This window comes from Carya illinoinensis, chromosome 5 (assembly GCF_018687715.1).
Source record: "Carya illinoinensis cultivar Pawnee chromosome 5, C.illinoinensisPawnee_v1, whole genome shotgun sequence".
Taxonomy (NCBI): domain Eukaryota; kingdom Viridiplantae; phylum Streptophyta; class Magnoliopsida; order Fagales; family Juglandaceae; genus Carya; species Carya illinoinensis.
Genome location: NC_056756.1, coordinates 35388660 through 35406612, shown reverse-complemented (window position 1 = coordinate 35406612; position 17953 = coordinate 35388660). Strand labels below are relative to the sequence as shown.

Below are 17953 nucleotides of genomic sequence, written 5' to 3'. Positions count from 1 at the left end.
GTGCGTAGGCGTCCAAAGGTGGTGGCCTATGTCAGCGGTCTATAAAGTGGGCCTTAGATCACGGGTTAGGGGTTCTTTCTTATTTTTTTGAGGGATGAGGAGGTTGGTAATGGAAACGGGGAGGCGACGGGGTGGTCAGACAACCACTAGAACACTACTGAGAGTGGTAGCTCACGGTGGCACACGACAGTGTTGGGGAAAAGCTTCTAAAGCTATGGGAAAGTAGATCTGGAGGTGAGGAAGGCGATGGGGTTGCGTATGGGAGGAAAAAATAGTGTTTTAGGGATGATTTGGAGGTGGAGAGACTTGACCTATTTGTAGGTCAAGGGTTAAGGCTTGGCAATTGCAACCAAGGCTATGATTGGTGATACGGGATGGAGGAAAGAGGTAAGTATCACAAGTGTGATGTGCGATCAGTGGTACGTGGAGGCATGGATGAAACCCATGAGATAGAGGGCTAAGCTGGACTGGCAACGATGGGTGGCACGTGGAGGCATGGATGAAATCCATGAGATAGAGGGCTAAGTTAGATTGGCAACGATGGGTGGCATGTGGAGGCATGGATGAAACCCATGAGATAGAGGGTTAGAGTGGATGGGACGGATTGAAGAACTACAACGGTGGCCAGAGGAGACGGAAGGCACAACCACATGGAGAAGCAGTGGTGTCAATGGGAAGAGGTGCTGCAGGTCACGGGCAGAGGGCGGAGCAAGAAGAAGAAAAGAGAAAAGAAAAAGAAAGAAGAAGAGATGGGAGTTGTGCGGTGTTGGGGGGAAAGAAGAAGACTCGGGTTTCATCCTTTAGCCAAAACAACTTAGTTTTGGTGGGAGGGTTGGGCTTCCATACTTACTCATGGTTAATATTACTTTATCCAGTTATTTTTTACTAAAACGAGTCTATTCTCGTCCCAAATAATTTATCTTAAACTCTCATTTTTTTTATACTAGCGCATGAAACCCACCCCCCCCCCCAACACACACACACACACACATATGGCCTCTTTGTGAATTCAAATTTTACTTATTGTACGTCTTATTACTGTCGTTGAAATTCCCTACATGGATAAAGTAAACACATATATATAGGCCGTCAACTTATGGTACGTTTACTGGCCAACATTCTGAATTGGCACTTGATAGACTCATATCGGCACCGGATCAACAAGCAATGAAGTGATACCGTCTACTATCACTTGTGTAACGTTTGTGTATGCATCATCATCCTTGTAAACAACATCCATTACGCGTGCGAGATTGAGAACGCGATCTAGGAAATGCTTTGGCACTTGAGTAGGTTTAAGGAACTCGCTGTTAATATCTTTCCATGCATCCTCGATCTGCTTCTTAAATTCTTCTTCTGCCTCATGCTTTGAGACACCGTGCTGCTTCATATAGCAGTCGAGGGCAGAGACAACGTGTCCTCTCTCTTGCTCAAACTGCAAAAAATAGAAACATTTAGTGATTTTATTTCCAACATCAACAACATAATTAAGATTAGCTCGTGCGACTGCCAAATTGATGTTGGCACATTGCCTACTGAATGTAGAGCTAGGGAAAGGAATTATTAAGGATATAAAATATATAATAAAATCTATATATATTATATTTTATATATATATCCTTAATACTACCTTTCAACTGTGGGCCATACCCTTTTAATAAGTGGACATTACAAACACGTGGAATATTTAACTAATATGGTAAAGTGTGAAATCTGAGATCAAATTCAAAACTTTTGCTTTGGTCCATGAATGTGAAATTATTACTTGTCTTAAAAGTTAACTTAATTTAAACAAAGAAAATTTTATTATATATTTGATATCCTTCCTGAAATCTTAAAAGCTAACTTCCCATGTTGTATACGTACCTCAGTAGAAACAAGGTCATCCATGAGTCTGCATATCGTTTCTGCTGCTTTAACAATCTTAGGGTTACCGCAGGCCCAATCGAAGACCTCCTTTGTTGCATCTCCCATGCCAAGAAAAGATAAGGTTACAAGTGTAGAGTAGCCACCGGTTACTAGGGCGTTACTCATGTACTCCTCCACCGTGGGTATATATTTTTCCTTCATCCATTTGGCTTCAAGAAGGTAGGCTTGAGCTAGCCTTTTGATCTGGTTGCATTAAAAGCCATGAAAACATTCAGAGTATAAAAATTCAGAATTTAGTGAAAAAGAGGCCAGTAAAAGTGATTAATTTTTGGTCATGTCGTACTGCTTCCTTTGTATAGTAAAGGCCGTATATCCTTCCTTCTTTGGACATCTCTTCCTCAATTTCCTTAGTAATATCCAAGAGTGCTTGATAGGTAGATTTCATGTACTCTGGGAGTTGCTCTATGCAGCAGTTATCCCACCTGAATGTTATTAATTTATTAAAGAAGAAAAAATTAAAACAGACCAATCAAGTTTTTGTTCCTGATGACTTGAAAAAAGAAGAAGTTTCAAGACATTAATTCTGGATCCGATAGAAGAGCCTTAAGTTAACCTTATAATTGCATCCGTAAAGAGTTTAAGCTCTTCAAATGTACCATAGGCATCATATGTATCATCCATTATTGAGACCACGGAGGCCACTTTGCCAAGCATCATCCTCCCATGAGAATATTGGGGTTCAAAGTACGGTCCCAAAATCCACATGAAGTACAACTCCACCACTCTATCTCGGACATACGATATCTTTTCCGGGACCCCTAAATCTTCTTTCCACCGCCTAAGCAAGAATTGAACGCAAACTGACATCAAATCTTGCCATATATGCATATACAAAATTAACACCAACAGGTATATATTATATAAAGAAGTGCGATACAATGTGATCTACATGGCCTTAATTACCTCGAGAGCTCGGAAACTTCCTTCTGGTGTAGCCGTTGTATTATGTTAAAATCCAACTTAGCGAAGTTGAGAACAACTTCATTAAATGAAGCAGTTTCTGGGTAGGTAGAAAAATAATGTCTCGCCTCTAACCTTGGCATCCATTTTCGAAGCGGCCGCTCTAAGGCACGACGCACTTGTGCAGCAACAGAAGGGTTTAAATTACTCACCATCGACTCGAGTTGCGTTGTAGTAAAATGAAGTGCTTCATCAAGTATATCTTCTCCACGCACCCTCATATGCGAAGCTTCATAAAGGCTTAAAATACCTCGCACATCGTGAATAATTGATTCCTCGAAGTTCCCTTCACTGTCCTTAAACTTGCTGAAAACATCTGCATTATCACCCCAACACATGAGCACATGCATGTGATCTGTGCAGCTGAAGTTTCCGTAAACAAAACAATACCAATATATATTTTCTATGAGAAACAATACAGTGCCGAATAAGCGTTTTGATGAAGCACCCATCAAATTGCATGCTCTAGTTCCATTTTTTAATGTTCTTCAAACCGGAGAGGTCGGTACGTACCATAGTTTTTTGTTTTTTATGTAAATTTTATGAATTATTGTAGTATTCTTCAATCATTTTTTTAACTAGATTTATTAACCTTTGGCGGCCTTTTACTTTATTCCTTTATTTGAATAGTCTAATCAGTACTAACCACTCGGAGTGTTATAACCCTGCTGCCTCAGTAAGCGAAAACGGAGAGAAACAGTGTAGAGGTCGTCAGAGTCTCCAGTGTCGTCACCATTGTTGTGAATTTGTTGGAGTATGGTATCAATCTCACTTTCAAAATGGTAAGACACGCCTAAGCGTTGGATCGCATCAATCAGCTCCAACTTTTGTGATATATCATCGACGGGAGCCATCAGCAAGCTCTGCACTTTTTCTTTCAGCCTTTGAACTTTCTCCAAGCTCTCAGAGGAAATCTCCTACAGCACAAAGATGATAGATCATAATATGCATTTCAAGACTGTAAGCATTAGAATATATACATATATACATATATATAGAGAGAGAGAGAGAGAGAGGGAGGGAGAGAGAGAGAGAGAGAGAGAGAGAGAGAGGGGCTTCACAAATGTTCAACTACCATGGACTTGCTATTATAAGAGATGAAATGTGTTGAGGGAAAAATGAGCGTGTTGGCATATTCTTGTGAAAACCTGTGGAAAATGGTGTTGTAACAAGTGTTGTTGCGGAAGGATTGAAGTGGGCTTGAAGTGTGCTCATTATTGGTCAAAAGAAGCGACTTCGCTCGACCCTCGCTCGACAGAGCGCTCGAGCGAACTCAGGCAGATTCAACAGCTCGACCATCGCTCGACATACGGCTCGAGCGAACTCAGGCAGATTCAACCGCTCGACCCTCGCTCGACATACGGCTCGAGCGAACTCAGGCAGATTCAACCGCTCGACCCTCGCTCAACACTGAGCTCAAGCGAACCCAGGCAGAGTGTGTCGCTCGACCTTCGCTCGACACTTCGCTCGAGCCAATGTTCCAGATCACTTACAATGTAGGGTTTTGAACGCCTCATTTGATGGGAACTATAAATAGAACATGTTAGCTTCTGTTCTATGTGTGGAGAATCAGAGCAAAAACCCTAAGGGCCTCCAAGAACTTCTTAGAGCAACCTCTCCCCCATTTGGTTGATTCTCTCTTGGAAAAATATTACTCCATCATAACACATTCAAAATCAACTCTTATTTGAGTCCATTGAAGTGGACATTGCTGTTGGCCGGAAGAGTCCGGAGCTGCCGTTGATGCAGAGATCGAGAGGTTCTCGTGGGAAGCTATAGGAAGGTTGGAGTTCCGACACTACATGCGTGTAGAGATCGAGTGGGTCACTCGTGGTGTTGCAAGCCAAGTTTAGCTACTACAAAGGTTTTGTGAGTGTTCTAAATTGGTTGTAACAAACTAAAGTTTCTATAGTGGATTTGAGGTGGTGTCTTACACCCGGAGTGGTTTTAGATTTTGAAGAGGTTCTTCAAATGAGTTTCCACTCCGTGAACAAAATCATGTGTTGATTATTTGTGTTATTTGTTTCATTTATTATCTGCTTGTTTGATTAATTTTCAAAAGGCCATAAAAATTAGATTACACCTATTCACCCCCCCTCTAGGTGTAGTGTTGTGTAGAACCACTGCTTTTTCAATTGGTATCAGAGCGGGTTCACTCCGCTAGGATTTAGTTCCTGAGTGTGATCCTGCTGTAGTGGTTTATATGGATAGGTCTCAATCACTCACATCTCCACCATTTTTTGATGGAAGTAACTATGCGTATTGGAAGGTTCGAATGAGAGCTTTCCTTATGTCTGTGGATGAACGAGTGTGGACCTCTGTAACAAAGGGATGGAAACAACCGGTTGTATTCATTGAGGGAGTCGAAACCCCCAAGGGTGTGGAAAATTACTCTAGGGATGAAGTCAACGAGTGTAGTTGGAATAGCAAAGGCCTAAATGCGATATTCATGGCCGTGTCCCAGGAGGAGTTCAAAAGAATCTCCATGTGTGAAAATTGCAAAGAGGCATGGGACATTCTTGAGGTTACCCATGAAGGTACCAAGGCTGTAAAAAATTCTAAACTTCAAATGCTGACCACCAACTTTGAAGAACTTAGGATGAAGGATGATGAAACTTTTGATGTCTTCTATAGCAAACTTAATGATATTGTCAATTCTCGTTTTAATTTAGGGGATAGAATTCCTGAGGACAGAATTGTGAGAAAAGTCCTTAGATCTCTTCCTGAGAGGTTTCGTCCCAAAGTCACTGCTATAGAAGAAAGCAAAGACTTGGACAACATGAGAGTTGAAGAGTTGGTGGGTTCCTTACAAACCTATGAACATACTCTTCCTATGGATAAGAAAAACAAGTCCATAGCCCTCAAAGCTATTAGAGAAGAGTCTGGTGAATCTTCTGACGAACTTGCCATGAGTGACAAGGAGATAGCATTTTATGCTAAAAAATTCAGGAAGATGTTTGCCTAGAAAAACCCAAGACAAGAAAAGAGAAGGTTCAAGGGTATCAATGGAGGTTCTAGTTCAGAAAACCGAGAAGGGAGGTATAAGAGAGAAACTAGAGCTGTCAATGACAATATTCAGTGCCATGAATGTCATGGTTTTGGTCACATTCGACTTGAGTGTGCAAATTACAAAAGGGCCAAAGAGAAAGCGAATGCTGCTTCCTTGACTGATAGTGAGTCTGAGTCAAGTGACTCACAAGAGAGTTCTCCCAGGAAGAAAAATTTCAACTACATGGCTTTCACTTCCTCTGTTGCAGGAAAAAGTCATAACAGTGAATCTGTGGTTGAAATTGAGAGTGTTTCTGAAAATGAATCCGGGGATGAAGATGACTTGCAGGAAATCTATGAGAAGTTGTACAAGGAATGTGTGAAATTGAGGAAACTCAATAAAGCACATATTGAGGAAATAGATTTATGCAAAAGAGAAAATGAAGGGCTTCAGAGCAAACTGAGAGAAGCCATTGGTCTAACAGATGAGTTGCAAAAGAGAAATGTGACTTTGGAAGATAAAGTGACAACTCATGAAAATGAGCTAACTTTGTTAAATACTAAGTTGCAAAAATTCTCCATTGGGACAAACCAGCTTGACAAAATCCTAGGTTTAGGAAAGTCATCTAGTGATAAAAGTGGTTTAGGCTATTTTGAAGAGAATCCTGATGCTCCTTCAAGCTCAAAAGCTTTCGGTAAAAATGTGAGAACCACAGTGTTTGTTCCTGAAATGACTGAGAAAAAGAAGGCTCATCCATCTGAAAAGGGCAAGAAGCCTGTGCAAGTGCAAAAGTCTGTTCCTCCTCCCAAAAGACAAGGAGCTCGCAACATGAGCCCCATATGTCATCATTGTGGGAAGCTAGGCCATATTAGACCAAACTGTTTTAAATTAATGAGTCATTTTGTGCATGCTCCTGCATTTGTTAATAGTAGAACTGCTTATCCTTCTGGAAGGGGTAAGAATTACATGAATGACTCTAAGAATGTCTCAACCTTCTTGAGACAAAGACCTCACAAAGCAAGCCCCGTGTGTCATCATTGTGGTAAGATTGGTCACATCCGACCAAACTGTTTTGAGCTTAAGAGGCACACCAAGAAAATTGAAAAGCCTTTCTCAAAGAAATGGATACCAAGGTGGATCATCCAAAAGGGAAAGACGCGAGCCACACATGGTTTTGGTGCTGTAGACTGACAGGTATGCATTACATGCATTACATACATTACATGCATTTTTGTTTTATTTTGTTGTTGTTTATTTTTTTGTTGTTGTCTAGTTTCTTTGTCGTTGTTTGCTGCCCCTACATGCACTTCATGATTGGGCTATATGATAGTGGGGTTGTTAATTCTAAAATCTAAGTGCATGTGTCTTTTGAGATTTGTATCATATTTCTATATTTTACAAAGATTTGGAACATGAGTATCTCGTGTAATCTGTGACTGGCATCACACACTTCACTCCAAACTCGGTCAATTGACATTTCACCACTTGTGAGTTTATTGGGGAGGCAATCAAAAGTGGTAGGAAGCTCTATCTTCATACAGAATTGACTACGGGCTAGATGACCTCATCATGGTTCACTTGTGCAAAAATATGGTATCTCAAACAGAAAAGAAAAAGTGAAGTTATTATAAAAAAAAAAAAAAAAAAAAAAAAAAGGGAGGGTGAAAAACAGAATAAGTTTTCTGTTTTCTTGAACATACTGAGACAAGTATTTAAACAGAAAGATTCAGGTCCTAGCAGCATTAGGTTTGACTTTCTGTGTCTTGAATGAGCTTCCCGAGCACTTATGGTTTCATGTTCAGCCCAACCCCACTCACGCCTTACGGTTGAAATTTCTTGATTGAGCAAGGACCGCTTTATACACGCACGTCTATATTACTTGTGATACTTGGTTTTAAACTGCGTATTTTATGGGAATATGATGCTTCTCTACATTTGATATGTACTCTAGGTGTGAAAATTGACATTCCCAATATTTGTTCATGTCATGTGAGTGTTGTGTGCTTCAAAAATGGGCAAAATGTGTTTTTCTGGAGGTCTCGCTCGACCCTCGCTCGACACCGCTCGAGCTAAACCCGCTCGACAGCCGCTCGAGGGTTTTAAGTTCGCTCGAGCGAATGACTGATATAAAACTCGAGCGCCGCTCGAGCCGCTCGAGTAGACTGCCCTGTTTCGTGCGTTTTCTCCCCTCCGTGCGATTTTCCTCTTTCTTTTCTCAATTTTCTTCGTTTAATCAAGTTCTTTCCTTCCGAAATCATCTCCAAACCAAGGTAAATCCCTTTCTCTTGTGTATTTTCGTGTTTTGGTGATTTATTTTGGGTATTTCCGTTTGTTTTGCATATGGGTTTCGGATTGGGGGTTTTTTGAAGTTTGTTTCTTGAAATTGTTCCGTTTATTTTGGTTTATTGAGGCTATTGTGTAGCCATTGTTGGGATTGGTTGTATTTAGGAGGTTTTTGAAACTCCCATGGGTCTATACCCGAGTTTCTCACTTGGATGCACTCCAAGTGTTCGATAAAATGCCTCAATGAAGTGTGTTTTTGGTTTTTCATCATGCATTGGCATAGCATTGCTCCCATATCTATTGCATTATGTTTTGAAGGTGTTTTGGTTTAGAATTGGCATTAGCTTGTAAATGGCTTGAGTTGTCATTGCATATGTGTCATGAATGTGGTTGGCATTAGCATGCATGTTGGTCTTTCACATGAGTAGGCATTAGTATGCATATGGGACATTTTGACCTAGGCATTTGTTATTGTTTTGAAAAATGGGGAGTGACATCGGGCATGCACCGAGTCTTGCATTGTTAGTTGGCATTGTTGCGTCAGCTCAATGAGGATGATGAGGATACCGATGGTGATGATTGAGACCCTTGGCCTCTTGTGACAAAAAGGGGGAGATTGATTGTTGAGGGGGAGATATACTTTGTTGAGGGGGAGTAGTACAGTATTAACTCAGGGGGAGTGTTACTTGTACTAATTTTTTTTGTTTTGGGGGAACAACAGCTTTTGGTTATATCTGTTGATTTATATCTCTTGTTAGCTGCTGATTGTTTGACTAATGTTTCTTGAACTCAATCTATGATTTGTTGTTTAATGAAATATTTCTCTTCTAAAACCTGTACTTGACATGAATTATGATTTGAGAATAGCAAATATGTTTTTGTGCATATGTGAATGGGTATGTTTAACCGTTTGCTAAGCATGTGCAGAAATTTTTCAACATGTTCAAGAATATGGATCTAATTGGGTGTGCTAGGATTAGATCATATGTATAGGTTAGAGGTTTTGTCACAGAAATGCCAAAGGGGGAGATTGTTGAGGGAAAAATGAGCGTGTTGGCATATTCTTGTGAAAACCTGTGGAAAATGGTGTTGTAACAAGTGTTGTTGCGGAAGGATTGAAGTGGGCTTGAAGTGTGCTCATTATTGGTCAAAAGAAGCGACTTCGCTCGACCCTCGCTCGACAGAGCGCTCGAGCGAACTCAGGCAGATTCAACAGCTCGACCATCGCTCGACATACGGCTCGAGCGAACTCAGGCAGATTCAACCGCTCGACCCTCGCTCGACATACGGCTCGAGCGAACTCAGGCAGATTCAACCGCTCGACCCTCGCTCAACACTGAGCTCAAGCGAACCCAGGCAGAGTGTGTCGCTCGACCTTCGCTCGACACTTCGCTCGAGCCAATGTTCCAGATCACTTACAATGTAGGGTTTTGAACGCCTCATTTGATGGGAACTATAAATAGAACATGTTAGCTTCTGTTCTATGTGTGGAGAATCAGAGCAAAAACCCTAAGGGCCTCCAAGAACTTCTTAGAGCAACCTCTCCCCCATTTGGTTGATTCTCTCTTGGAAAAATATTACTCCATCATAACACATTCAAAATCAACTCTTATTTGAGTCCATTGAAGTGGACATTGCTGTTGGCCGGAAGAGTCCGGAGCTGCCGTTGATGCAGAGATCGAGAGGTTCTCGTGGGAAGCTATAGGAAGGTCGGAGTTCCGACACTACATGCGTGTAGAGATCGAGTGGGTCACTCGTGGTGTTGCAAGCCAAGTTTAGCTACTACAAAGGTTTTGTGAGTGTTCTAAATTGGTTGTAACAAACTAAAGTTTCTATAGTGGATTTGAGGTGGTGTCTTACACCCGGAGTGGTTTTAGATTTTGAAGAGGTTCTTCAAATGAGTTTCCACTCCGTGAACAAAATCATGTGTTGATTATTTGTGTTATTTGTTTCATTTATTATCTGCTTGTTTGATTAATTTTCAAAAGGCCATAAAAATTAGATTACACCTATTCACCCCCCCTCTAGGTGTAGTGTTGTGTAGAACCACTGCTTTTTCAAAATGATCTCCCCAAATGCTTGGGTGAAAAGTTGCCAACGGGCGTTTTACAACAGAAATACTTGGATTCTGGGTTTGGGAAGGAATCCCTGAAACTGGAAGCAGGGACATTTTGTAGAACAACTAATTAGTGTATAAATGGCGACTGAGTTAACTTAGTGGTTGTTGGTTTTCAAGTATCGTAGTCGTGAATGAACAACTTATGGAAGGCCAGTTATATAGATACGTTTCAAGCATACCGACAACGCCGCATGCATACCGTACTGAATATTCATAATATTCTAATATGTGCAATATAAAGTAAACTTAGTTTGAAAAATGAGATGAATTGAAGAATTACTGAATAATAGTACAATAATTTGTAAATAATAGTAAAATAGTTTGGATTAAGATATGTTTTTGGGTTTTGGAAAATAAGAGAAAAAAAATTTGAATAAAAATATCATAAAGTTACAATAATGTTAGAATAATATTATTTTTATTTTCAAATTTGAAAAAAGTTGAATTATTCTGTGTTTTGTTTGGAAGTTTGATAAAGTTGTAATGAATAAGTAATAATGATAAGATGAAAAAGTTGAAGATTTGAAATTTAAAAGTATTTATATTTAAATGATATTTGAGAATTAAAAAAATTATGTGAAATTTTGAAATGAGATAAGATGAGATACCTTGTGTTTCCAAACCAAGCCTTATTCTATACCATAGGTAGTTTATGGTGTAAATTAAATTATTAATTTGTATAATTGATTTATTGTATTTCTATTATTTCTCTATCTTCATTCACTTATAAATAGGGATATATATTATTTATTCAAGCACAATTGATAATAATAAAGATGTAGTCGTCAAAGTTTCTTATTCTCTGCCCTTTCCCATCTCCTATTCTATTTTATTTCCATTTTCTATATGATATCAGAACCATTAATGGCTAACTCCAGGCTCGATTTTGAGTTCTATTTTTTATTTTTATTTTCTAAGTTACCTCTTACAAGATTTTCTCAATTACATCCATTTTTCAATATGATTTTTGTCATATTAGTCAATTAATTGACTGTACAAGATGTTATTGGCATTTGGCATATATAAGAGCTATTGATTTCCTAGTATCACTCGTAGTGCTTTTCCGTAGATGATAATCTCATATTAAACATGTTATTTTGTGTTCTTTTCTAGTAATCATGTGTTCTCCAAAAGCTTCCAATGTACTTAACGAATTGTCGTTAGTGATAATTAAATCTCACATTCGATGTGTTCTCTGGTGTTCGTTTTGTTCACCACATGTTCTCCAAAGGCTTCATATGCACTTAATGGGTCACTGTTCATGATTGGTATATATCATATTCAACGTGTCTTTAGTTGTCAATCTACTTTTCTTTTTTCGTTTGTTTTATATATATAGCATGCCGTGTTCCAAAGTGGTACACATTTTTCCATTCAAACTCGTGCACAATTATTTTCTCTACTTCCCCGCCCACCAGCTGACGTGTTAGGAAATTAAAATAAAAATTCTTAAATCCTCATCAAGGAAATAATATTGATATTATTATTATTTAAAAACTAATATCAAGAGGCCTCCAATTAAGGACGAGATTTTCCAAAATGATAAAAAGACTCCAAAGAAACCGAAACATCTTGAAATATTATTTTTGATTAATTAATATAAAAAGTAATTAAGGAAAAACTAAATGAAGATCAATAAAAGCACTTACAATATATGCATGGTTACTGTATAATTACATTATTCAATGTAATAGTTTATTACAACATTGTTTCAAAATAAATAAAACCAAAGCTTGTAAAATTTTGGCCTTAGGTCTCAATTTTAAAGAGGAAAAATCTATTCATTGCCATTTTTCTTACCATCTCATGAATTTCATGATGTTTTATTAGATGATGGATTCAAAAATAAAATATAATAAATAGTCTCTAATCATCTAATGTCACATCATAGAACTATATGAGAATAATCATAAAAACTGAAATAATGAGTAACATTACTTTTTTAAATATGCCCTAACTAACTCTAATAGACAAAATGATTTGTCTCAAAAAACCCAATAATGGTAATAATAATTGTATCATAATCTATATATTTATAATTAAAGACTAAATAATTATTTTTTTCAGGTACTTTAAATTGTTGCACGGACAATAATTTTAAATTAAAGTAAAAGAAATAATTTTTTTAGTGTTGTATCATTGTCGAAGAAAATTTTCATATAGCTCGTGGTTTAAAAGATCAAACTAGTAGACAAAAAAGTTAATTGGCCACGCCAACCAGCCGTCAGTCTTCCAAGAAGCACGCGCTAGGAATTCGATCCTGTACTAGGATCCTTGTTTGTGATCTAACATAATATAAAAGTCCAAAAGTCCTTGTTTTGATCGATCTGGTCCAATTGCCTGTCAGGTTTCCGTGCTAAACTTGCAACGAATTTTCTAACATCAGTCTTTGAAAAATGCCTCAAGGCTCACGTCGACTCTGTACCACGAAGAAATAGTCGTAAAGATTCATTCCGTGATAACAACTTCCATATTGTCTTTTTCTTATAGAAGCCAGCTTATGTATTTAAAGAGACAAATTTCCTCTAAATTAGGTTGGAAGACGAAATTTCCTACAGCCTATTTATGAAATAAAATCTTATTTTGATATTTGGATATAAAAATTCTTAGAGCAGCCAGCTTATGTTTTTTTCTATATTGTTCAACTTAAGTTTTCTATTTGTACTCTTTGTTCAATAATGTTTATAATTATTTTTAAAAACATAACTTAGTGATCATGATAAGGTCGAGCTAGCTTGATTTGTATTCAAATAAAAATAAAATGAATAAGGTTTGAGCACTCACTATTAGCTTGAAATCGCCTCTTTGTACATTATTTTCAACTTGTACACATAATTTAAATCCCAACCCCTCATTATTTTGTTATTCAAACGACAACCACACATAATTTGACTTAAATAATAATGCAACATATAGCTCGTACATAGTTACATATGTGTAAAGTTTCTCTGTTACGAGCCCACCCAAGACACCAACTCGTGTGTTTGCATATGTGTTTCATTCTCTAAGTGGACAGCTTTCATTAGACAATTAAGTCATTCAAACCGAGATTGATGTTATTGTGGTAAGCTAGGAAAGCAACCATTTCTCCATCTTATCTTGATCAGTGGTTCTTATGAATTATGGATAGAAATCTCATTGCTATCTTTCAATAAATTGAACAGTAGTCGCATTCTAAAATATTAGTATTAATCTGATATATGAGACTTCTTGTTAAATGTGATCCTCATACATTTCTGTTTGAAGATATATGTAATCGATCTGCCTCATCATGTATTCCTAATTATTCGTTTCTTTCTATATATATACAAACTATATATAAATTATTAGCAGCGATTTTTAACTTCCACTGCGCTAGATCAGAAGTGGAGGAATCGTACCAGAGAGCATGTAGTGATTTTAAAATCACTGGTATAGATATTTTGCGGCCATTTTTTGGCTTTTTCCAGCTATTTATACACGTCGGAAAAAGTGGCTTCCATTGTAGTGTTCCAAGCTCAACCCAACGTCTTTATTAATTTCTACTATATGGAAAATACGAAAATATTTATAATGCTCATATTAAGAAAAATGATTATTGTAAGATATTAATAGAAACATAAATCACACGTTCCAGTGTATTTTTAGATATTATTTCAATTACCAGATAATTAATGTGTTTGTTGTTTGTCTCTAGGCCGACTTCGTCCTTGACTGGAAGAAGAAGAATCACCGCGATACAGTAACGAAGACACTTAGGAAGAGGTTCAATCATATTCGGTATGAACTTCACAAAATATACAAGAGTTACAAGACAAACGAAGAAGCTCTTGCGAATGTGCCAGAGTTGGTGACACCAGCTACTTGGGTGAAGTTATGCGCTCGATGGTCAAGCGCGGAATTTAGGGTAAGTCTAATCGATGTTGATTATGCTATTTTTTATATGTTTATGATCTAGTTGTGTTAATACAAGTCTGTGAGTAGTAGATGATATCTGAGAAAAATAAAAGTAATAGAGCGAAGCAACAAACAAACCACACGGCTGGACGAACCTCCTTCGTAAGACTAATGCAAATAAGGGTATGAATTTTATTCAGATTTGTACATGTTATTTGCTGATTTTAACTGACAAATGTAGGAAGTAACATATTATTTGCTGATTTTAACCGACAAATGGTATTAATCCCTGCTTGTATTTGTAGTCTGAGAGTGATGAGCACCTTATTGATTTCTTAAAAGAGGTGAGGTGGAGTAAGAAGAAGGGTAAATTTGTGTCTCCAGCGACAGAAGAGAAACATGTGAGTGACTTTCAATGAATCCGTGTGTACGTATTATTTACCTTGTAGTTTTGAACGAATCCATGTGTACATATTAACGTGTGATTTCACTTCCTTGAATAGAATGAAATGGTTGCCAAGTACTCTAAGTTAGAGCCTGAGAAGCAGACTAAAGATGTTGCTGCATCAATCTTTAGGGTGGTACTAGGCCACAGGCCAGGGTATGCAAGGGGGTTGGGGGAGATGGTTATCCCCGAGTCATCTAGACAGAACACTACAGAAAAATTTGCAGCATTAACAGAACGTGCAGAGAGGCATGAGAAGGATGCTGAGTATTACAAGAATCAATTGGAAGAATTACGGGGGAATGTAGAGAAAGTGTTGGCGAAGCAAGCCGAGTACGACAAATTATTAAGTTCATACATGGAATCACAGAGGCAAGCCCAAGGAAAGTCTCATAGAGAAACTCAAGGACCTGCGTAGGTAGTTCCATTTTTAGTCAATAAGTTTTTTGTGCATTTTTTGTATGACTTTGGTTTCTGTAGGCTGGGACCAAATCAAGAAGTGAAAAAGGTGCATATCTATGATTCTCTGACCTTATATATATATATATCTAAAATATTAATTAGTCCCCCTAAATATTGCTCTTTTTCTTATCATATCACAGAATTGCATGTTTTTTGTGATTTTCTAATTACCTCAATGATTAATATGACTTACATGATAGGATGGAACCATCACGTCATCTAATACTCATGGACTGTCTACAAGTAAAGATACATGCATTCTTTAGATATTGAGAGGAAGCTACTTTAATCGAATGGATTTTCAAGACAGTTGCAGTTGTATACTTCTGTTTCTTCTCCCATCTTTGCACATAGAGTTATAAAACTTACCTCTCTGAACTAATTCTTTATTTATAAACTTATAATGCACATCTTTTGACCTTTCGAGATTCCTACCATTATTAAGGTTATTTATATATAGTTGTTAGAGAGTAAAAATATGATAGACCCAAATGGCTAATGGTAGTCCATTCATAAAATTTGATTACTTATACACACTTAGAAAAGCATTGTGCATTTCAAAACATAGAAGAAAGAATTCACTATATAAAAATTATTACTACCACGATTCTTGTGTTGTGCTCTTTTTTATGTGAGTGAGATGTGATATGAGTAGAATTATGACCATGTAAAGATTTTTATCACGGGTAAGGAATTTATGAAATAGGAAGGCTAAAATATAATGATATTTTTACCCCACAATTTCTCTTATTTATCAAAAACAAAATATCTATATAATGATATGGATATACATTATATTTTAGTTTTGGAAGTCCTTTCCTAATTTTGTAGTTGCAATTTAAATTTCTGTTGGGCTTTGGAAACTAAAGAAAAATTTGTGAATCTAAATTTTTGCAGCTTTGAGATCAATGAAGGAGTCTTCCAGTTTTCAGATGAAGAGATACCTTTAAATTTTGAGATGAAGAGGCAGCTTCCATGATGATCAAGACTTGTTTAGGAAATCCTTGTTATATAATAAAGTTGAGGAGTACACTTGCAAACTTACATTGATCCATTAATGTGGGATGTTGGGTTGAATTTCAAATAGCACTTTTTATGATGAATGAATGATATATCGATACATGTTGGGGATATTTGAAACATCTATATCATGTAAATTATTAATTCATGATATGGTATGCTTATTAGGGAATATGTTGATCTATTATATGCGTTGGCCATTGTATCTAATGGGGGACTACAGGTGTTTAAAAAAAAGAAACAAGAGGCTGAAATGGTAAATAATTGTAAATCAAAGAATTCAGCAGTTTTTTGCGGCAACTTATAGTCGCAGCTAATAACTTATTGTGGCGACCATTTTTCGCAGCGAAAACTAATTTGTCGCCACAAAAACTCAATTCTATTCCGATATCAACAGCTTACCTAAAAGCTTTTCCGACGCACTAATAGAGTTTTTGCAGCCACCATTTTTCGCCGGTAAAATATATTTGCTGCTACAGTAATTCGCGCCGTAAATCTTTTTTCCTCACTCAACTATTGCGACGGCTTACCGGTGGGGGGATGATAGTCGCAAAAACTTTTTTGCAGCTAAGTAGAGAGTTTTTGTGGCGCTATTGGGTCGCTGGAAATGATGAATTTTCTTGTAGTGTTAAACCCGAATAAAAATAAATTTGCATTCATGGAATTGAATTAAAAAGGTAGGATAAAAGGGTAAAATCATGTAAAAACAATTTATTTGGTTCCATCAAGTTAATTTGGTTAATATTCATGCAAGATATATATATAAAGCTAATAAGTCAAAGTAGAAACTTATAGATTCACTGATTGTAATTAAACTTAGAGAAATACTACTTGATCCCACAAACGGAAATTCCGACTAGAGATTTTGACAACTGCAAAAAGATTTTATTTTTTATTTTTTTTACTTAGTAATTAAGGTATTGTTTTTTTTAATAATGTTGTGAATTTTTTTTATTTTTTAAAAATATTTAAAAGTATTAAAAAAATATATGAAAAAAAAGCATTTGTTTTTCTTTTAATTATCTGCAGGGAATCCCATGTGTGGCTTAGAAAGACTTAAATTTATATGCCATTCTTTTGTAATAACAAAGAAGAAGAAAATAATTATTTCATGGCTCCCCAGGATGCAAACAAAGTTGGCTTGAAAGAGACAGTATATATGTGACATTAGCGTCACTAATTAATGCTGATTGCTGTACTGCATAAAAAAGTAATAATAATAATAAATAAAAGATGAGAAATGCTTAATTAATTCTACTGATGAATACCTATTGAAAGCTCCTTGCCGTAAATATTCCTTCGTAGTTGCGTCGAAGCAGCAGGAGCACATGACGATGTATATTTGCATCTTCTTGATCCCATTGGTCTAAAAGCGTGTTTCCATTTTCTCTGGCCAGCTCACAAGATTGCCAACCGTATCCGTCATGCATTCAATCTGCATTATGTTGATCTATATATATTGGACGAGATTTTGGAGTTTGATTGACAAGTTGGGAGGTTTTTGTTAATGAACTAGATATGCACTCTGGACGATCACATGATTTAGAATAACATAATGGAGATATATATAGTAACGTAGAACACATAGATCCAAGAATATTGTTATAATATTTCAATTTTAAGGATTTTAAGAACGAGATATGCTTAGGGCCGGACGCTGAGGTAAAATATAGTAATATATATAGTGACATGAGGTATATATAGACAAGTAACATTGAGGGATTAGTACTGGTGACGTACGTAGACATTGGACTAAGTTGGAAGCATTGTGAAGGTAAGACGAAGGACCTCCAACTTTGAAGTATTCTATGTCCGCTATTAGTTTATGGGACTAAGTCGGAAGCATTTGTGGACATTTGTTTATGCGGAA

General features: G+C 37.0%; 1 protein-coding gene across 1 annotated transcript; it reads right to left on the bottom strand.

Annotated features, from left to right (window-relative positions):
* Positions 1 to 1114: 1114 nt before the first annotated feature.
* LOC122309364 ((-)-germacrene D synthase-like) lies at positions 1115 to 10419 on the bottom strand. The gene is made up of 8 exons (XM_043122835.1): positions 10226 to 10419; positions 3965 to 3993; positions 3536 to 3806; positions 2833 to 3205; positions 2483 to 2707; positions 2213 to 2351; positions 1867 to 2112; positions 1115 to 1435 (listed from the first exon to the last, which is right to left on the bottom strand). Exons 1-8 carry the CDS (start codon positions 10329 to 10331, stop codon positions 1142 to 1144), a joined length of 1683 nt encoding a protein of 560 aa, XP_042978769.1. The 5' UTR covers positions 10332 to 10419; the 3' UTR covers positions 1115 to 1141.
* Between the last annotated feature and the right edge of the window lie 7534 nt (positions 10420 to 17953).

Coding starts and splice junctions, on each gene's coding strand:
- LOC122309364 (XM_043122835.1), bottom strand. CDS start 10,331: ATGTCCCTGCTTCCAGTTTCAGGGATTCCTTCCCAAACCCAGAATCCA. Junction 2,352..2,482: donor TTTACGGATGCAATTATAAG/GTTAACTTAAGG, acceptor AATAACATTCAG/GTGGGATAACTGCTGCATAG. Junction 1,436..1,866: donor ATGACCTTGTTTCTACTGAG/GTACGTATACAA, acceptor TATTTTTTGCAG/TTTGAGCAAGAGAGAGGACA.